The sequence below is a fragment of the Neophocaena asiaeorientalis genome, unplaced genomic scaffold, assembly GCF_003031525.2.
Source record: "Neophocaena asiaeorientalis asiaeorientalis breed wild unplaced genomic scaffold, Neophocaena_asiaeorientalis_V1.1 scaffold40, whole genome shotgun sequence".
NCBI lineage: Eukaryota > Metazoa > Chordata > Mammalia > Artiodactyla > Phocoenidae > Neophocaena > Neophocaena asiaeorientalis.
In genome coordinates this window covers 6,086,062-6,106,671 of record NW_020185335.1, presented here as the reverse complement: position 1 = coordinate 6,106,671, position 20,610 = coordinate 6,086,062, and the positions used below count along the sequence as shown (strand labels likewise).

Genomic DNA, 20,610 nt, shown 5'->3' with positions numbered 1-20,610 from the left:
GAGGAGGACTGCAGGTTGCGTGAGGAGAGGTGGGGTTGAATGTTCATCTCTGTATCAGGTCATACCGCTGAGAAGCCTGAACACGTTTTGAACAGGGGAGGAGTGGGGATTCTGTTGAGTTTCTCATGGAGTGAGCTGTGAGCTGCAGGATGGACACCATCAGAGGGACCAGTGGCTGGCCAGGGTGGGTAGAGTACCCAGGACCATGGCTGATAGCCTGGTGGGTACCCATGAGAACAGACGAGGCTGCTTCTTGCTACACATCTCATTCTTTCCCAGCTGAATTGATTTTTTTTCATCCTAATATGGACAGTAATATTCTGAAAAGCAACTGTGGCCTTTTGGGTGTGTTGCTGGGGAAGTGGGCGGGTCCCTGGGGTTATATAAACTCAGCAAAGTCTAGTCTGTATTTGGAGTTCTTGGCACATGTCCAAGGCCTGGAACTACAGAGGTAAATCTTCTTAAAGTCTAATTATGTCTTTGGTGTTTTAGGGAAGTGATGTTTGAAAACGGGCTTATGTGACAACCCCACTAATTCATGAGACCATTGTGCAGCCTCCTGTCAGGGAAGATAAACAAAGGATGCTGAGATCAGCTTTATCTGCCCCTTGCTCCAAGTTCCAACAACCAGCGGCCAACTGACTGTCCTATTTGCTGCTCTCTTGCTTAAGGCTATAAGTGCCAGAGTGGCAGTGAGTAATATTTTCTAACCAGATAGATAATAATACGATGATAATAGTAATAGTAATAACAGCAGCTGACACTTGAGTTTCCTCTATGCCAGCTAGCTTGCAAAGGCCATTCCATAATCCTCTTTCTTTTTAAATTAATTAATTAATTTATTTTTGGCTGCGTTGGGTCTTCGTTGCTGCGCGCGGGCTTTCTTTAGTTGCGGTGTGCGGGCTCATTGCGGTGGCTTCTCTTGTTGCAGAGCACGGGCTCTAGGCGCGCGTGCTCAGTAGCTGTGGCACGTGGGCGCAGTAGTTGTGGCTCGCGGGCTCTAGAGCACAGGCTCAGTAGTTGTATGGCACATGGGCTCAGTTGTTCCGTGGCATGTGGGACCTTCCCGGACCAGAGCTCAAACTCGTGTCCCCTGCCCTGCGTTGGCAGGCAGACTCTTAACCACTGCGCCACCAGGGAAGCCCCCATAATCATCTTTTAAAACACCATACAAAAACTGAGATAGGTATTATACCCATTTTTAACAGATGAAGAAACAAGATCCAGTGAAGTTAAAGTACTTGTTCAAGGTCTCTCACCTGGACAATAGAGAGGCTAGGATGAAAACCAGCTCTGACTTTGGAATCTGGGTCCTTAAGTTCTACACTGTCTTCATAATTAACTTGAATGCTGCCTTTTGGCCCCTTTCTTCCTCCATTTCCTCTACAAATATTTATCAGGTAACCCCAGTGTGCTGGGCAGTGGGCTCTGTGCTCAGGGTACAGGGATGAAGAGATCGCACCGTCCCCGCCTTCGTGGACATGGCAGCCTAGGGCTTATTTCCAGCTGGACAGTTAATGTCAAGGGCAGCTTCAGCACTAAATCTGCCTGATTCTTTGAAAGGATGGTCTTGTCAACAGAAGATGCTCCCCTCCTCCTGAAGATAGCTCAGCTCTCCTGAGTAACCCCAGGTTGTCCTCAGCTCCTAGGGAAGGAAGCTCACCAACAAAACCCATAGCATGGAATCCATTCCACTCCATTCTAAGCAGAAGCACGGTTTCTCTGAGCATGGCCTCCCAGTACTTAAAAACATAGCCTCTGTATTCAGAGACCCAAGTTCACATGCCAGTTCATCCTCTCCATGGTTGTGTGACCTGAAGCAAGTAACTTAACCTCTCTGTGTCTCAGTTTCCTCTGTTAAAATGGGGATGTAATAGTATCTACCTCACAGACAGTGTATGGAAATTACTGGACTCCATCTATTTTAGCTTTTATTCCCTCATGAGCTGATACATATGTTCAACAAATATTGAGCGAATGAATCCTGTCTCAGAGGCCTAATGTAACCTTTATAATATAGGTTTATCTTTATAATAATAAAGATAGTTTCTTTGGCTCAGTCATGACTTACTGTAAAGGAGTTAAAAGCAACTAGAATAAAGATCACGTGAGGCTTTTGTGGACATAGACCAACCTAGCTTGGAAGAAATGTTTTTAGATATATTTTTTCTTAACCTAAGGCATATTGCTGACTTGTGAGGAGTCAGGCACTGGCTGCCATCATCAGAGACTTCTGGAAGCAGGGAGGTGGGGCCTTGGTCCATGACACATCTCTGCAGCATCTTTGACATTTAGGAGGGTGAGGACCTGTTACCTGAGGTGAACAGTTATGGAATAAGGGTCTTAACCTTTCTAGGGAGTCCCCAGGCCACAGCCCTTTCTGCTGATGCCGAGAGGCAGTTAATCCTCGTCTCTTGGATTATTCATGAAGGATATGACGGAGGTACTTTGTCCTCTTTAAATTTTCAGAGGTTCTGTTTCCTAGCGTTGCAGGCCCCTGGGGACCAGGAGGTCTTGCTATAGTGAAGACTCTCTTGTCCAGGGCACAAGGTGGGGCAGGCAGAAGACAGGAGGGGAGGTGCAGACGATTCCGAGGCCACTGCTGTGGGGTAGTCTCAAGAGCACTGGATTGGGAGTTCCTGGCCCTGGATTTTAAGTTCACGTTTGAGCTTTTCTCCTAATGGACGTTGCAGCCTTGGGAACAACACTGAAATTCTGAATCTGGGAAATTACGATAGCTCATTTTCGCTGGGTGTTTATCATGTGCAAGCCCTGCTCCAAGTACACGAGTGCCACCTGAGGCTAGCCCTAATGTCGCTCCACTTTACAAATGAGGAAGTAGAGCCTTAGAGGGCTTGGGAAGATGGAGCTGGGATTAAGCCCAGGGAGTCTGGCTCTAGAGCTCGTGATCTGAACTCTTCACTGCCACGTACTCTCCCACGGGAAGGGTTGTCATGAGGGCTAGATGCAACAAAACTTGGTGTCTTTGTCTCCTTCCAGCTCTGAGCTCTCATGCATGTGCCCTCTAGTTGGAGTGCTGAAGGGTACAGACTGAGCATAGCTGTACCATGAGATGATGGGGGGTGGTGAGACAGCCACAGGGCCATGAAAAGGAGGCCACGTTCAATTAATAATGCAACTGGATGCAGACAGAAAACTCAGAAGAATATTCAGAACGCGGGATGGCATGAGCTAGACCGCCAAAGATTGCTTACGAGACTGAAATTCACAAGATCCCTAGGAAGGAGTTTTTTTCTGAGATTAACTCAATGATGGGGCCCTCCTTAGCTCAGCAAATAACTTTTCCAGAACATAAAAAAATGGCTTGCAACAGCTTTTGATTCACAAATGTTTACTGCATTTATGATGTGGCAGGAATGAATCACAGGATTTCAAACATGAGGCACTTGGAGAAGACTTAACCATGATTTGGGGGTTGCTGACTTGAGTAGCTGGGTAGATGCTGGTGCTGTTCCTGATCAGCAGTGGTATTGTTTTCAACAAACTGTTCTCCTATAGTGATCTTGCAGATGGCCGTGTCTTTTCTGCTGACATGGCGTGACTCTCCAATATGTCCCATTCCTCCACCACACTAAAGATTCCTGCTCACCTCATGCTTTCCCAGGTTCATGTTAGAATGGTGTATGGTTAATGATGTATGGTTAAGCCATTCAGGAAGGACCCCCAACGCATGAGCCCTTATATAGGGTCGGGGGGGGGCGGGGCTTATGATGCGCCCCTGTAGATTCTGGCCCTCCCTCTGTGGTAGCTCCTTGGAAGTGATTTGGATGACACTGGGAAATGCCGCATCCATAATGAATAGAATTTAATAATTGAGTAGTAGCCATTTAACTCTGTCGGAAAGTTAAATTCTGCTTTCCTTTCCAAGATCTGTGGCCCATCTCTGTTCTCTCTATTCAGATGAGATGATGAAAAAGGTCAAAGGGCTCCGAAAGCCCGGAAAGCATCAGATGTCAGACACGGATGCAAATATCCACACAGTAACAGGAAGGTTATTCTCCAGAAATGGAGCACACCCCCAGTCAAGATGCTCAAGGCCATGGCAGCTTGTTAATGGGATTGGCAGCAGAGCCCTCTATGGAAGTTCCTGACAAGAGCCCCACTTGCTTATGTATTTTCTTACTTTTCCTTTAGGAGATTGTGAGGAACCTTCAACCAGGTTCTAGAGATTTCATTAGTGGTGTTACTGTCTTACACCATCTGGCCGTGCTACTGTCAGAGGAAATCAACAATGTCTTCAGAGATGTGACACAGCAGTGTTGACACTTGGGCAGTTCCAATGAGAAAGTGACTGGCTCTGGATTGAATTATTTTCCTATAATATATTAAAGTTTCCTTCCATATTACAGTTTAGGGTGGCATTTCTCACTTCCTATCTGCAAATATCCCATCACAGCCTTTGATAAAAATCAGACAGAAGTCTTGGTGCCATTACAACTGCACACTTTATATGAACTCAGTTTAGGAAACTTCACCCTAATTAGGTTGAACTTTCTTTGTCATCATCATCAAATTAGGAAACATGTACCCAGGCCATAGTCTTTGGCTCTTTGAAATGTCTGTAGTTGGCACTAAGGTAGAAGATGAACAAATATATGTTGAATGAATGAATAAGTGAAGGAACGAATGATTGGGTTGTCAGGTGGAAAGAGAATAGATTTTAGAATCAGCCAGATTAGGGCGTGAACCCTAGTTCTGTTACTTGTGTTTTCTTCAGGCCTCTGTGGGCGTTCCACACTGGGAAGGGAGGCAGCCCAGAGAAAGTGGCTGTATTCGTTTTCTATTGCTGCTGCAACAAATTACCACCGAGTCCATGGCTAAAAGCAAATAAACAAAACCAGTTTATTCTATTAGAGTTTACTGTAATAGGATAAGTAAGAATGTAATCTGTATTACATTATCTACAGATGTATTATATTACAGTTCTGGAGATCAGAAGTCCAAAATGGTTTTTTGTTTTCTGGCCACGTTGCGTGGCTTGTGGAATCTTAGTTCCCTGACCAGGGATAGAACCCGGGCCCCCTGCAGTGGAATCGCAGAGTCCTAACCACGGGACCATCAGGGAATTCCCCAAAATGGGTTTCACTCGGCTACAATCAGGGTTTTAGCAGGGCTGCGTTCCTTCTGGAAGCTCCAGGGGAGAATCCCTTTCCTTATCTCTTTCAGCATATAGAGCCTGCCCACATGTCTTGGCTTATGGTCTCTTCCTCCATCATTAAAGCCAGCAGGGTAACATCTCTGAATCTCCTTCTGACTCTCCTCCCTCCCTCTTCCATCTTTTAGGACCCTTATGGGTACGTCGGACCCACCTGGATAATCCAGGATGGTCTCTCCATCTCAAGGTCCTTTCCTTAATCACATCTGCACAATTCCTTTTGCCATGTAAGGGATTAGGACATAGATATCTGGGGGGGTGGGGGGGGGGTGCGGGGGGAAGGGAATCATCCTGCCTACCACAGCAACCGCGCCAGACTTACCCAACAGTGATGGGAAGCAGCTCCACACCTCTCCAGGGTACCACAGATAATGCATAAAAAGTACTCCCCAGGGAGCTCCCCCCATCATGAGAGCCGTGGCTGGTTGTCTTCTTGGGAGGAGTCTAGTTCTGCCCTGGCGTGACTCACTGGTCTTTCCACCGTGGGGTGGTGAAATGGTCTGGGCTCCCTTTAGAACTTGTTGGGTTTTGTAAGACAGTGTCAACTCCACCTCAGCTTGCTTAAGCATTCACATACATGGTTATGCACTTGGCCAAAAAACTTTCCTCTCAGGGAAACCTTGAACTCCGTGCTGCAAACCACTTAGCAAATCTTGGTTGGAAAAATGTTATTTAAGGAGACCCACCCACCTGAGAGCTGGGCAGTCCAACCACACCCTTCAACTGTCCATGGATTAAGCCAGACCACATCCTTTTGGGCCTAGGGTATTTGCTTTTGCTAAATGTTGCATTACTTCGGTGCTATTAGACTACATTACAAGCACACCATAAGAAAAAGCATCACAGAAATTGCATTTATTATAACCGTTTTGTTGATGGATGTTCATTGCTTGTCAGCATAGATTTCTTATGAGAAACCACAGAGAAAGATTCCCCCAGTCTTAAAACCCAGTACTAGATATGGTTTTCCTAATAACTGGTTTATTTCCATCAAATGAACATTAGTCACGTGACTGATCATTTTTCTCTTTGCACAACTCACTGTTAGGAAGGAAGAGCCTTCAACAGAGCTTTAGCACATCACAGCCTGCATTACATGCAGCAGCTTAGTTACCTGCCCTCACTGGCCCTCTTCCCCAGTTCCTTCATCTGTTCCACGTTTTATCTCTTGCTGTTGTACCGTCTGTGAGCTTAGAACAAGGCATGATAAGAACTTTTGTTATTTTCCAAGACTTTTTTTCTCTTTTGTGAGACCCATGTCCCTGATACATTTCTCTTGGTTCCAAGAACAAACTCAAACAAACAAACAAAATCAAAACATGAAACGAAACATCATCAGTGCCAATGTTTCAACATGGACTCTCAGCAGAACTGAGTCCAGCCCCATTGTAAAGCCTGGCGCTTATGCTGATAATATGAAAACAGGTCTCTCACGCTTTGTATGCTGAGCACACCGAGCTCATAAATGCCAGCATTCTAAATGGCTTGCTTGCTGTTAATAGATTCAGTGGCACCAAAATCCATTTCTTTTCTGAGGGATATTTTAACTTTTATTGTATCTTTACTCATGGTCAAAAGACATTGGCAAATTTGCTAAAGTGATTGACGAGACTCCTCTTAAAGCATTCCTAAAGTTTCACGTCTCTGCCTTCACATTTTTGTATGTGAGCTTGTCTTCTTGGAAAGGAAAACCGGAAATGTGCTTTACACTAGTAGGGTTTTGGTAGTTGTGGAAAGCCAAGATTAAAAAAAAAAAAAAAAATCAATGTTAGTAGAACCTCCAGTGAAAACATCAAGATACACCTAACCTAAGAGTTCATCTCTGAGTTCATCAAACCACAGAATCCCCAACACCAAGAGCCTCTCACACAGATACTGGATGGTGTATCTGGACCTTCTCTTTTTAATCTCTATCCCCATAAAGTCCAAGACATAGTATGTATTTGATACATAATTGTTGAATTAATGAGTAATGTCTCCTACTCTCAAAGAGTTCTCCTCCAACCCCAGTAGACCACGATGGGAACACGGTGCTTGCCGCGGGACAGCTGTGCAATACATATGGAGTGACTGGTACCGAGACCCATCCAAACCATGGAAGAAATCTCTGCCATCCCTTAGCTCCAGAGCAGCGATTTTAATTTCCATTATTTCCCCCCTTGTCAAAAATACACCTTACAGATGACATTCACGTAGGCAACCACTCTCATGGGTAGACTTAGGTTAAAGTGTAATTCCTATTGTGCTAGGACAATCTCTGTCTACCTCTCTCCCACTCAAGAAAATATATCAGAACACAAATGAATAAGGGTGCCATTACTATGGGAAGCATCACGAATTCGTGGCAACTTATTGAAAAAGTAAATCATCTGCCATTTTGGTGTTTCAGATAATGTTAGTAGTACATGACTTACGAAGCGGCTCACAATGATTGACATAACAGCTCACTGAGATACCAAGAATGAGAGTGCTTCTCTACAGAATCCATCTCTGAGACACACTGAGTCCTAACACGCCATCTTGGAGACCTTTCCAGACTCCAGGGAAACCATCCCTGAGGCTACCCCACACGCAATCATCTGTACAAATTCCACCATCCATGTGAGCTTCACCAGAACCATAGCGATCATCCCTACGAATGGACACAGCTCACACAGGAATCTCATCATCAACTGGGTGTCACTCCACTTTCTCCATTCTGACCTTGGGGAGGAGGCCTCACAAGCAGCCCACTTACCACGCCACCGCCAGCAGAGTGTACGAGCACAGACATCCCTTCTCGGAGGTTGGCAACTTCAAAGAGCATCATGTAGGCTGTGACAAAGTTCACAGGGAATGCAGCGGCCTCGGAGAAGCTCATGTCATCTGGGACCTTGTAGACGAATTCCACTGGTGTGCAGACCACCTCTGCCCAGGCATTGTAATTGACAAATGCCATGACACGGTCCCCAATCTGGGAATAGGGAAGCACAGAGTTAGTGGAGGTTTCTTAATCTTTTCTGAGAGATTTCTCAAATATTCTTAAGAATCTGACGAAAACTAGAGTCCTTCCCAGTAAAAAAAGAAACCCCAAACCCTCAAATATGCACACCCTCACCTCACCTGCCTTTCAAGGCATTTGTGGACACTTTTTTTTTTTAATGAGAAACAATGTTAATTAATTAATTTATTTATTTATTAATTTATTGGCTGTGTCAAGTCTTAGTTGCGGCAGGCAGGATCTTTCATTGCAGCATGCGAGCTCTTCATTGTGGCACGTGGGCTTCTCTCTAGTTGTGGCGAGTGGGCTCCAGAGTGCACAGGCTCAGTAGTTGCCGCACGTGGGCTTAGTTGCCCCGTGGCATGTGGAATCTTAGTTCCCCGACCAGGGATCGAACCGGTGTCCCCTGCCTTGGAAGGTGGATTCTTAACCACTGGACCACCAGGGAAGTCCCTGTGGATGCTCTTGAAGTCCATCTGTGCAAGCTTCCCAGGAGCCATGGAAGCCAGGGACTCTACCCCTCTTCTGGAGCATAAATATATCGATACAACATGCATCACATCACATGCCATGGAATGTTAGTGTTGGAAGGTCATATTACTGGTTTAACCTCTCATCTAATCTCCCTGTTTGGGAACTGGGAAGGTCAAAAGGGCTAGGAGTCAAATCTACTCTCAGCTATTCTCTCCCACCCCATATAGATTCCCTGCCAGGTTAGTTCACTGTGGTATTTGCATCAATGGATTACCGATTACATCGGATGTGAAACGTGGTCCATCAGAGGAGCCATGTAAGTCTAAGCGCAAGAGATTGAACAAGAGCAACCAGGCTTAGAGTGAAATAGGAAAATGCCATCGGGTGTGAGGAATGACAACTAACGTTTATTGCACACGTATTATATGGCAGACATTGTCCTAAGGCCGTCCCATGCTTTACCTCATGATTAGATGAGGCAGGGCTGAATACTGTGGGGTTTTTTTATCAGTGGTTTACATAGCCGGACACCATTCAAAAAAAAGGAAAAAAGCAGTCTTCCCTTTAAAGTGGTTATAATCATATGCTAAGTTTTTTTCATAGCATATCATTATTAAAGGTAAACACAAAGTAAACTATCACTGATGGCTTACATGAGCTGCCAAGTGCTAGTTCAATTGAACCATTCTGCTATTTGATGTTAGTTGCTTATACTATAACTTTTAAATGCAATACTCAGATTGCTGTGGTCATAGTGATTTCTCAGTAAATTAACGGCTTTCATATATGTGTGTTTTAGTGTATATATATTTTTATGATTGACTCTACTGTTTTATTTTCTTTCTAGTTTAGGATTTCTCTTTCACCCCTGCTCAAAAACAACAACAAAAGCCTCCTATGAGATGGGTTTTGTTACAGTGCCATATTACAGACGAATGGTCATAGGTTTTACAGACATTTAAACTGAGGCAAAGAGAGATTAAAGCACATGCCCAAGGTCATGTAGCCAAAGAGTAGCTGTACTGGGATGTGAATCTAGGTAGGCTGACTCCAGATACAAATAGTTAATTCATTACACCTAAGTGCTACAAAGAAGAAATAAATTTATATAAGGATGTACAACAGGGGAACCTACCAAGTCTGGGAATATTAGTCTAACTCTTTAAGTCTCAGTTTTCTCAGCTTTTAAATGGGTATAATATTAGGAACAGGTCCTAATGGAGATTAAATGACATAATATGCATGCAATCCACTTGGCACAGTGCATGTAAAACGAGGAGAGAACAATTAATGCTAACTCTTAAAAAGAACAGATTGGTTCCTGATCTCATGGATTTCACGGTTGAATGATCAAAAGCTAAATATCGACCCACTGAGTTTCATGAAGCAGAGGAACAGCTGTCTAAGCATTAAAAACCAAATGATGATGTCAGGAATATCATCTCAGGTGCCCTAGCTTGGACCAGAGGATCTCTAGGGTCTAACACTGGCATCCTACTTTGCACAGAATCATGCAAACCCAAAGATCCATAACACCACAGAGTAGCTGATGGCCTCCAGTGTCAACAGAGTGTATGAAAAGAGTATTTCAACCACCTTGACAGCGATGGTTGTGCCATCACAGACCACCTTGACGGTGATGGTCATAGCCAGCCCAGACCACCTTGGCAGTGATGGTCGTAGCCATCCCAGCAGGGTTGACTGCTCCAGACTTCTTGTTTCACTATCAAAATGGCAAAAAGAGGATCAGCCATCAGATCAGCAGCCCCAGTCTCAGAGTCCAGCGGTGGGGAACCATTTTTTTTTTTTTTTTTAAAAAACATCCGATGCACCTCATTACTTGATTCTGTTTAAAAAAACGAAATTAGTCCTGGGCGACTGAGTCCAAATTATTCCTTTAGTGCTGAGCCTCTGGCAACAACTTTTCAAGGCTCCCTTGCAATCCATCAAGCCAAGAGAGCTATTCAGTGTGTTGCCGTGTGGAATTCCATCTCTAACATGATTGAAAATTTTAAGTCAGAATTACAGAGGGCCTATTAGTATTGGTTTTCTCCCAAATCACACCCTGACTGGAAAGCTGTAGGTGGCTGCTTTTATTTGTTTGTGCAGCTGAACGTACCGGAGGAGGGTGGAGGGGGGTGATGGATCGGTTTGACAATAGCAAGTCAGGGCTAACTAGCAGAAGAAAGATCACATATAAGGGAAACAACACATGTAATCAAGCACAGTGATTCCTCCCTCTAAACTAAGGCCAACAACATCCTTATCTGCTGTTACAGTCTAAAATGATGGGTTATTTATCCAGTGCTCAAGATGAATAGCGCAAACGGCATGATCTGTTCCTTTGGGACCACGTGGAGGGGCGAAGAGCAGATCATAGCGCTCACGTGCAGCACTTTCAGGGAGAGATGGTGCTGCCACGTGAGGTTACATTGCTTACCTGGGGACGGAAAATGTAAAGTCATAGGAAAGAAAGGAAAAAGCGCATCTACTTCTCTCTCAACGTTTTCCTGCCATGTTATCTGGAAACCACCGGCAAAAAGACGGATGAGCGGGATGAGATTTCCAGACGTTCATCATAATGAATCGGGAGCATATTGATATTTTCACAGTATGTTGAGGCTCCGAGGCACCGAGAGCTGAGCAGCCTCAGAATCAATTCCAAGGGCGCATTCTGGCTTTGCCTTTTATAGCGTTTCTCTCCCTGTGTTAACTGTCGCAATGGTTGCAGGTGGAGAACAGAGGGAAAGAGCGTGGGACTGCAGGAAGAGTAAAGAGGCTCTGGTGATTTGAATCCAGCTGCAGCTACTACTTATTATCTTTCTGACCGCATGGAAATTACTGAACCCTTCTGAACTTCATCTCTAAGGAGATAACAATATTTACCTTGCAGGCTGAAAAACAGTAACTTCCCCATGTTTCTAGTTATGGTAGATTCTCAAATGTGAGGTCCCTTCATCTCTCCATGGGAAGCATTTAAAGTCGAGCGAGAGCTCTTATGCCTGATTTCCACTGTTTTTTCTTGCTCCAAACTACTGCAATTTTGTGCAATTGATTTGCCCATAGTTTTTCAGTTTTTATAGACAAGATCCTACTTGATTTGCATGATAATGGTAGGAAGGGTCATACATCTTTTCAGCGATATAAAAAATTTTATTATGAGGAATTTTGAACATGTACAAAAGTAGTCAGAATAATATAATAACCCTTTTTATCCCTTGCCCTACTCCCCAAGCCACCAACCCATAGCCGATTCTGTCTCATTGTCAGTTACCTCTCCCCTTCGGCTTTAAAATCTTCATCCAAAAATGCCACTTTCCCAGTGTCTGAAATAACGATTTATAAATGATCGCTTAGATGCATCAGCTAAGTAGATATTTAAAGGAACCAAATTATAAAATACAGAGGCTACTTCTCCCCAACTTTTGCGTTTTGTAATTGACTTTTGAGCCTGAAGTGATGGGGAAATGAGAGCCACGGATAGAGAGAGGAGGGATGTACACTTAGTTAATACAAGGCCAAATTCATAGCTGTATTAATTTTAACCTTATTAATAACTGTATAAAATGAATAAAGGGGATGCTAAGGTTTCCCCTGGCCCCTTCACCAGACCGTTGCCAGGAACAACAAGATGGTACATGGGAAAGGTATGAGACGTTTGGAAAGTCCTATCATTTACAACCACTGTTAATAAACCCAAATAATGAGACAATAACAATAAGACACGGTATAGATTATTTCAAACATATCTTGCATACTCTTTTATTATCTTAATGGATTCCAGATGGATATCATCCTTTCAGTCTGAAGTCAAAACATTACCTCGAATCCTTTGACGCTGTCCCCCAGAGCTTCAACAATCCCAGAACATTCAAATCCTGGCACCAGGGGGGTCTTGGGAGGGTTGTCGATATTCCCTTGTCGCACCATCAAGTCAATGAAGTTTAAACCACTGTGAACAGCAAACATGAAAAAAGAAATTCACAATGAGATCCGAAAGAAAGCACTGGCTTGAGTTTTCTTTCCTTCCCATTCCCTCCCTTCCCCCGCTCCCCAATTCCTCTCTCCTTTCTTTTTAAATTTTTTGACAAAACATGCCTAATAGTAATGTTACTTAGCTAGATGTCACCAATAAAGTAAACCGGTGATCTTTCTAGACAACTAATGCTTTCCCAGCCCTTCAAATGGCAGTTGCAGAGTTCACGCTCTAATTCAAAAGAGAGTCCCTTTGCTCCCACTCAGAGCCTCCTTACTCTTATTTTAAAAGTATGTATTATCCAGCCTGGTCATTAGCTGTTCTAGCAGTTAATCAAGGGTAAAAAATATACTAGGAAGAGGTTATAAGAAGACACATGGAAAGCAGCCAGACACAATGGCCATCCGCCATTCTATGTATGAAAAACAAAGAGAAAAAAGACCTAACCTAAAAGGTCTCAAAACAACTGTCACACCTCAACCATCCCATCGACTTACATGAGCGCCGAGCCATAAATGGTACCCATAATGGTGACTATGAGCCATTAAGAGACCACGTTGGGTCCAGCTGCAGGAGGGTGACTCGAAGAATATAGGTCAAAGTGATGGACCATTGGGGATGGGAAGACTGGAGGGTTCATTTCAAAAACTTTAGTTACCTCTGGCTGAGAGAAGTCATTAGGTATTTTCTACAAATGTATTACTTTTGAAATAAAGTTATCATTAAAATATATCAAAGTCATTGCCCTTTGAGTCAACCACACACTTGATTCTAATTATGCTACCAATGCTCTGAACTGTTGGATTTTTTTAAAGAGCTACAATCGGGAATTGCATTTAACACCCGTGAACCAATCAAGTGGGAACACATATCTCACTCAACGTGTATTTTTTCCCACCAGCTGTGGTTCTAACGTACTGCCTGTTTTCATAAGCTGCCATCTAAGAAAGACACGGGTTATAGAAACCAAACTCCTCGGTCTGGCCCAAGGCCTGTTAGCGTCCGGCCACAGCTTCTTTTTCAAGTAAGAGGCGAACTCTTTCTTAAACACAGGTGGCCCATTTCTTCCTTGGCCTCTTTGGAGCCAAGGAAGCATCTAACTCTACCTACATCCCCTGGTCTCTACTCATCAGTCTCACCCATAAGGAATGGATAAGGGCAAGGAGGATGACTTCCTTGAAAGATGGGTTCAAGAATCATCCCTTTCTTTAGGTTTTTCTGGACACGAATGAGGCCAGATGCACATATTGCCCCATTGAAGTATCTCTAACATGTGCCTTTTCTGAAGGCAGCTGCATGCCTCGTGTTTCTTTGCTTCCAGAATACCTGGCATACATTATGCCCACAGCAACACAGTAGGGACTCAAGCAACATCCACTGGATGAAGGAATATTCATGAATATCCCAAAAAATGTGCTGCCAGTTTGAGTACTAACTCCTTTTTTAAAAAATGTGTTTATTTTATTTATTTTTGGCTGCATTGGGTCTTCCTTGCTGCGTGCAGGCTTTCTCTAGTTGCGGCGAGCAGGGGCTATTCTTCATTGTCTTGCGCGGGCTTCTCATTGTGGTGGCTTCTCTTGTTGCGGAGCACAGGCTCTAGGCGTGCGGGCTTCAGTAGTTGTGGCTCGCGGGCTTAGTTGCTCCGTGGCACGTCGGATCTTCCCGGACCAGGGCTCGAACCGGTTTCCCCTGCATTAGCAGGTGGATTCTTAACCACTGCGCCACCAGGGAAGTCCCTTAACTCCTTTTAAAAAGTGGCCAAGGGATGCTCAGCGTCATGGACACATTCCTGAAATGTATGTGTAGACTTCCAAAGGTCCTGCTTTGATGGTTAATAGTTCTTAGGGTCATTTATTAACCAGAATGTTCTCCAATAATGTGGCCAGTTTTTTAAGAGCTCGGGGAGACCTGGGCACAGATCTCAATTCCATGACTTCTCCTTGTGTAACCTTGGCTCAGTTACTCAACTTCTCTAAGCCTCAATTTCCTTGTCTGTGAAATGGGGGCTACGGTAGCACCCATGCCACAGGGTTGTTAATAAGAGTTAAGCGTTAAGAATGGTGCCAAGTACATAGTAAGTACTCAATAATAATATCTGCATCTTCTGTTAAGAAGAAGGCTGATGTGTGAGATACGTTTTAGGAAGATTCCCATTAAACAAGAGTTACAAATAGTTTCAGAGCTGAAGTGGGAAAACTTCAGGTATCTATAAGCTTCACTTCTGTGAAATAGTCCATTTTCTGACACAATCAAATAAATAAAGCATCGCTGTATAACAATAAAAGGAATTTCTACGTCCCAAGTCAAACACCCCATCTCATTTCACGCATATTTTAGCTCACTGCATTATATCCTCTGTGTGAAAACTTAGGATTTCCCAAGACCCTGATGGAAAAATGCCAGAAGAAATGACTTGACAGTGCCGTAAACGCTCCAGCCCCCTGGAGAAGGCTGCATCCTAGACGCTTTCTACGCTGCTCAATACGGCGGCCTTCAATCTCCATGCAGCGTGAAGTGGGCCCAGTGATTGTAAACGGGGAGCCAGCTACTTGATTCCAGCGAGAAGGGCTAAGGCAGACCTTTCAAAATCCTGTAGCATCCCATTTTGTCAGTGAGGCATGCAGTGATTCTGTCAGGATCGTGGAGAGTGCCAGCCAACTTGAGGACAGAAACATGAAGGAGGTGTATCCCAGGGGACAGAGGACGGGTCATTGTTGTTCATCTCAACACACAGAGGATGTGAACAGTTGTTAATGAAGTACCCTTATGTGTTGCATCAGACCTGTTTCATGGTGCCTGCCCACACACCTCCTCCTGATATGGACCCATCCAGCATTTACTGAGGGTTCAATTCGTGGCAGAAACCGTGCTAAACACTTCCCTTTTGTTACTTAAGACTCAGTGACACTCCTACGAGGTGTGAACTATCAGATCCATTTTTTAGATAAGGAAACTTAGACTCCACAAGACTAAGTTACTTGTGTAAGGTCGCGTCTTTAGAAACTGTCAAAGTCAGGATCCGAATCGAAGCCAAGCCTAGAAACTGAGCCCTCACAGATGACGCCCTACTCCGTCTCTAAGGAAACTTCAGCCACTGCCCTTGACGAAGGGGCACATCCAAGGGACCAGGTTTATGACTTCTTGTCTCTTTGCCCACTGATTGACCCAGTGGTGGACCCAATGTTGGAGGAGTGGCCATTCACAATCTAAGCAGGAGCCCATTCAGTATAAAGTAAATGAGCTGGCCTGAGAACTGGATGTTCTCTCAAAAACTATGAATTGGGAAACATGCATCAGGAGAAAAACTTGGTACCAGAAAGGATGTCAAAAAAATAGAACTGAGCTGGGTCACAGAGCCAACCTAACAGGCTATACCAGGGTGAGTTATACAAACCTCACTGCTCAGTTATCAGGGATGGAAGGGTTCAGTCTCTACATGTGGTGAAACCCAGCCCCACGTGCCTCCTGCCCCAAATATCCAAGAGTTCCTTTGATACTTCACGCATGTCTTTATAATAGGTTATGTGTATGGTCTCTGTCTCATGAAACCAAAATACAAATTAAAACAAGTACCATAATCAATAACCCTAAATCACCCACTGGACAGCCATTACTGACCTCATTTTTTTCTTTTTTCAAACAAAACCAGCAACATTGTTTCGAGATAATAAGTTCTTTGCCCAAGGCCACACAGACAATGAATGGTGAACCCATGAACTGAAACTTGGGTCTGTCAAACACTTTTTTTCCCCAACACAACAGGAAAACACAGGGGCACATCAAGCCATACATCATCATAATTATAGTGTCCAGTATTCGCTAAGATAATTTGATTTTTCACCTGGAAATTTTGAGGGGTAGTAATGACTATGCCTGATGACTCAGGCCCATATCAGGGGTAATTGTCTCTTACCTAATTTTTACATGGCTCTTAAACATTTGAGAGCATTGCAAAAAGAAATACTGCTGCGAAGCGCTTGATGTAATGGTCTTCTAAGTAATCCTGTGTTTCTCAAATATTGGTATAATTATAAAGATAAGGCTGTTTTGTTTCCCTCCCACACTAAATTATTAGTCAAATAATAGGCTTAAAGGGTTATTACTGAGACTTAGCATCCTGAAGGAATGAAGGCCGAGGTATGAGAAAGGGACCCTGAAAAACTCAAAACACAGAATGAGGGGGGTACAGGGAAATTTGGAGGCAGAGTCTCTTTACAAAATAACTCTTTCATTTGCATAGCGTAGTGCAGTCTATAAGGTGCTTTTATACACATCTCATTAAACCTTGTAACAATCCTAGAAAGGCAAGAAGTGCAGATATTATTATTCCCATTAGACAGATGTGAATGTTGAGCCTCAAATAAGAAAGCTGACTATGCCAAAGACAACACAATTAGTCCATGGGAGAGCTGAGACTTGAATCGAGATCTTCAAGCTCCTTGCTTATCTTATACCCCATGACACCATGAAATCTGCAACGCAAGTAAATTCAATGTACTAAAATCAGTTGTGTCAAGAATCGGGGGCAAGAAGACTAAGAGAAAAATGGTGGAAGGAAACAGATGCAGGGTGCGTGGGTTCCACTTCCTGCACTGCCATCAGTGCGCTGCGGGACCTTGGCTCCGTCTGTGAAGCCCACTCCCCCCCCGGCCCCACCCCAGCTCTCATACTCTGTTTGCTTGATGGTTCTTTATCTGTGGGCTCTGCTTAAAATATTATCAAAATCAAAGCTGAGGTAGAGAGGAAGAGATGCTTGGTGGTCTTGGTAAAAGACACTGACTTGGGATGCTCAGATTCTATCTAGAAGCTGAAGGAAGGCAAGCTAGCCTTGGCGTCTGTACTTTGTTTTCTATTATCTATGAAGTGATGGATGTCAGCCCTGTAAAGTCTCATGGGAGATGTCTAGCTGTCTGCACTTCATGTTCTACTAGACTCAACAAATGTTGCTCACTTGATGATGATGCTACAGGTTGGGTATTAAGGTATGGACCATTTTCATCTCCATATTTTTCAGGAGGATGGTTAAGCCTAAAGAAGGTATAGTACCTTGTCCAAGGCCCTATTGTAGGTACCAGAACTGGGGTACAAGCCCTTTTTATATGGCTCCAAAGTTGGAGTTTCTGACCACTAGGCTGTCATTCTGTTACCTATAAACCATGGTAGGCTGCTGTGTATTCTTGTCCCCAAAGCTCTGGCTTGGGCTCTGTTAATTTCCGTTGGATATGCTAATAATATCAAAGAAGACATAATTTATTTCTTTTTTAATTGAAGGATAGTTGACTTACAATGTTTCAGGTAGACAGTAAAGCGACTCAGTTATACGTATACATGTATATATTCTTCTTCAGATTCGTTTCCATATAGGTAGGTCCCTGTCGTTTCGTTTATATACAGTAGGGTGTCTTTGTTAATCCTAAGCTCCTAAATTTATCCCTCCACCACCCTTTCCCCTCTGGTAACCATAAGTTTGTTTTCTATGTTAGTGAGTCTATTTCTGTTTGATAAATAAGTTCAGTTGTGTCATTTTTTTTAGATTCCACATATAAGTGATATAATATGGTATTTGTCTTTCTCTTACTGACTTACTTCACTTAGTATGATAATCTCTAGGTCCATCCATGTTGCTGCAAATGGCATGATTTCATTTCTTTGTTAATCCTAAGCTCCTAAATTTATCCCTCCACCACCCTTTCCCCTCTGGTAACCATAAGTTTGTTTTCTATGTTAGTGAGTCTATTTCTGTTTGATAAATAAGTTCAGTTGTGTCATTTTTTTTAGATTCCACATATAAGTGATATAATATGGTATTTGTCTTTCTCTTACTGACTTACTTCACTTAGTATGATAATCTCTAGGTCCATCCATGTTGCTGCAAATGGCATGATTTCATTCTTTTTTATGGCTGAGTAGTATTCCATTGTATGTATGTATATGTGTATGCATATATATGTATATATGTATCTTCTTTATCCATTCATCTGTTGATGGACATTTAGGCTGCTTCCATGTCTTGGCTATCGTAAACAGTGCTGCTGTGAATATAGGGGTTCATGTATCTTCTCGAATTATAGCTTTGTCTGGATATATGCCCAAGAGTGGGGTTGCAGGATCATATGGCAACTCTGTTTTTAGTTTTTTGAGGAACTTCCATACTGTTCTCCATAGTGGCTGCCCCAATTTACATTCCCACCAACAGTGTAGGAGGGTTCCCTTTTCTCTATACCAGCATTTATTGTTTGTAAACTTTTTGATGGTGCCATTCTGACCAGTGAGAGGCGATACCTCATTGTGGGTTTGATTTGCATTTCGTTACTAATAAGCGATGTTGAGCATCTTTTCATGTGCCTGTTGGTCACCTGTATGTCTTCTTTGGAGAAATGTCTATTTAGGTCTTCTGCCCATTTTTTGATTGGGTTGTTTGTTTTTTTGATATTGGGCTGTATGAGCTGTTGGTATATTTTGGAAATCAATCCCTTGTCGGTTGCATCATTTGCAAATAATTTCTCCCAGTCTGTAGATTGTCTTTTCGTTTTGTTCATGGTTTCCTTTGCTGTGCAAAAGCTTATAAATTATTTCTTAAAGGACACCACTAAGTGGGTGACAGAGGAATCAGCCCAGTTATAGTTTATTAATTTTCCAATTTGAGATAAAGTTGGCCCAGTGAAGGATTTAGCAAAGAAGAGGCAAGTAGATATGGAGAAGGTCCCCTTTTATTTTCCAGGTGAAAGGAAGGCAGGGGTGGCTCATGGGAAAGGATTTTAGATCTCTTGCCGTCTTGTTCCTCCCTCAGATCATCAGTATCCTCAGCATGGACCACAGGAATCCAAACACTCAGACCATTACACGGAGAACAGTACGATGAAAGCCTTCCTCTTCCAGAAGACTGCTTCTTTACTGATGCAGCTCAATAGAGCCCAATCACATATTTCGATTTCACACTCAATAGAAATCCCTAATCTTGCCCCATCATTGGTTCAATTGGGAGATACATGGCCAAAGAAACAACCTTCAGTAACCCACTGTTGTACTTACTGAAGGGATATTGTTGAACATAATATTTGTTAAAATACACATTCTCTTCTTTATGAAGACAGGGAATTTTTCCTCAAATTTCAGCACAAAGGTTGTTTGTGTGGCTCTTACAGGCCCAGTGCAGTGTAGAAACTGATTATATTTCTTTCTTTGCATTGGCTACTAGGAAGCTCTGAACCAAATTTGTAGCACCCCTCCCCACACACTGCAGAGCTTCCTGGCATTCATTCTCTATGTTATCCTAACACTCAACTTCATCTTAACTTTCTGAATGCTTTGGAGTTCCCATTAAAATAAATCTTAAACTCTATTAGATTCGATCTCACACTTGACTGTGCATCAGAATTCGCAGGAGTACTTGTAAACACACAGATTGCTGGGCCCCATCCCTGCATTCCTGACTAAGTAGGTCTATGGGGGAGGTCCAAGAATTTGTATTTCTTTCTTTCTTTTTTTAAAAATTAATTAATGAATTAATTTGGCTGTGTTAGGTCTTCATTGCTGCACGTGGGTTTTCTCTAGTTGCGGCAAGCAGGGGCCACTCTTCGTTGTGGTGCACGGGCTTCTCTTTGCAGCAGCTTCTCTTATTGCAGAGCACAGGCTCTAGGTGCGCGGACTTGCATAGTTGTGGCACACAGGCTCAGTAGCTGTGGCTCTTGGGCTCTAGAGCGCAGGCTCAGTAGTTGTGGCGCATGGGCTTAGCTGCTCTGTGGCATGTGGGATCTTCCCAGACCAGGGCTCGAACCCGTGTCCCCTGCATGGGCAGGTGGATCCTTAACCACTGCACCACCAGGGAAGCCCCAGAATTTGCATTTCTAACAGATTTCCAGGTGCTGCTGCTCCTGGTCTGGGAAGCACACTTAGAGGATCGCTACCCTATCTATTTCTTTTTAAGCTATTTCAAGCTGTCTTTGGAATGAGACAAGGTAAAAATTAATAGATGATGATTAAACAGATAAGAAAATGAAAAGC

At 43.4% G+C, this 20,610-nt stretch overlaps 1 protein-coding gene and 1 non-coding gene across 2 annotated transcripts in view; one reads left to right on the top strand and one right to left on the bottom strand.

Annotated features, from left to right (window-relative positions):
- Positions 1–20,610, bottom strand: part of VAT1L (vesicle amine transport 1 like) — a 144,158-nt gene that overhangs the window by 107,473 nt on the left and 16,075 nt on the right. The window contains exons 2-3 of the mRNA XM_024735750.1: positions 12,453–12,582; positions 7,914–8,129 (exon numbers count right to left, since the gene is read on the bottom strand). Coding sequence (XP_024591518.1) covers positions 7,914–8,129; positions 12,453–12,582 — 346 coding nt within the window. The remainder of the gene's footprint in view (positions 1–7,913; positions 8,130–12,452; positions 12,583–20,610) is intronic.
- On the top strand, positions 9,109–9,261 carry LOC112393546 (small nucleolar RNA SNORA15). The gene has a single exon (XR_003001944.1). It is a non-coding gene; the product is annotated as a small nucleolar RNA SNORA15 (small nucleolar RNA).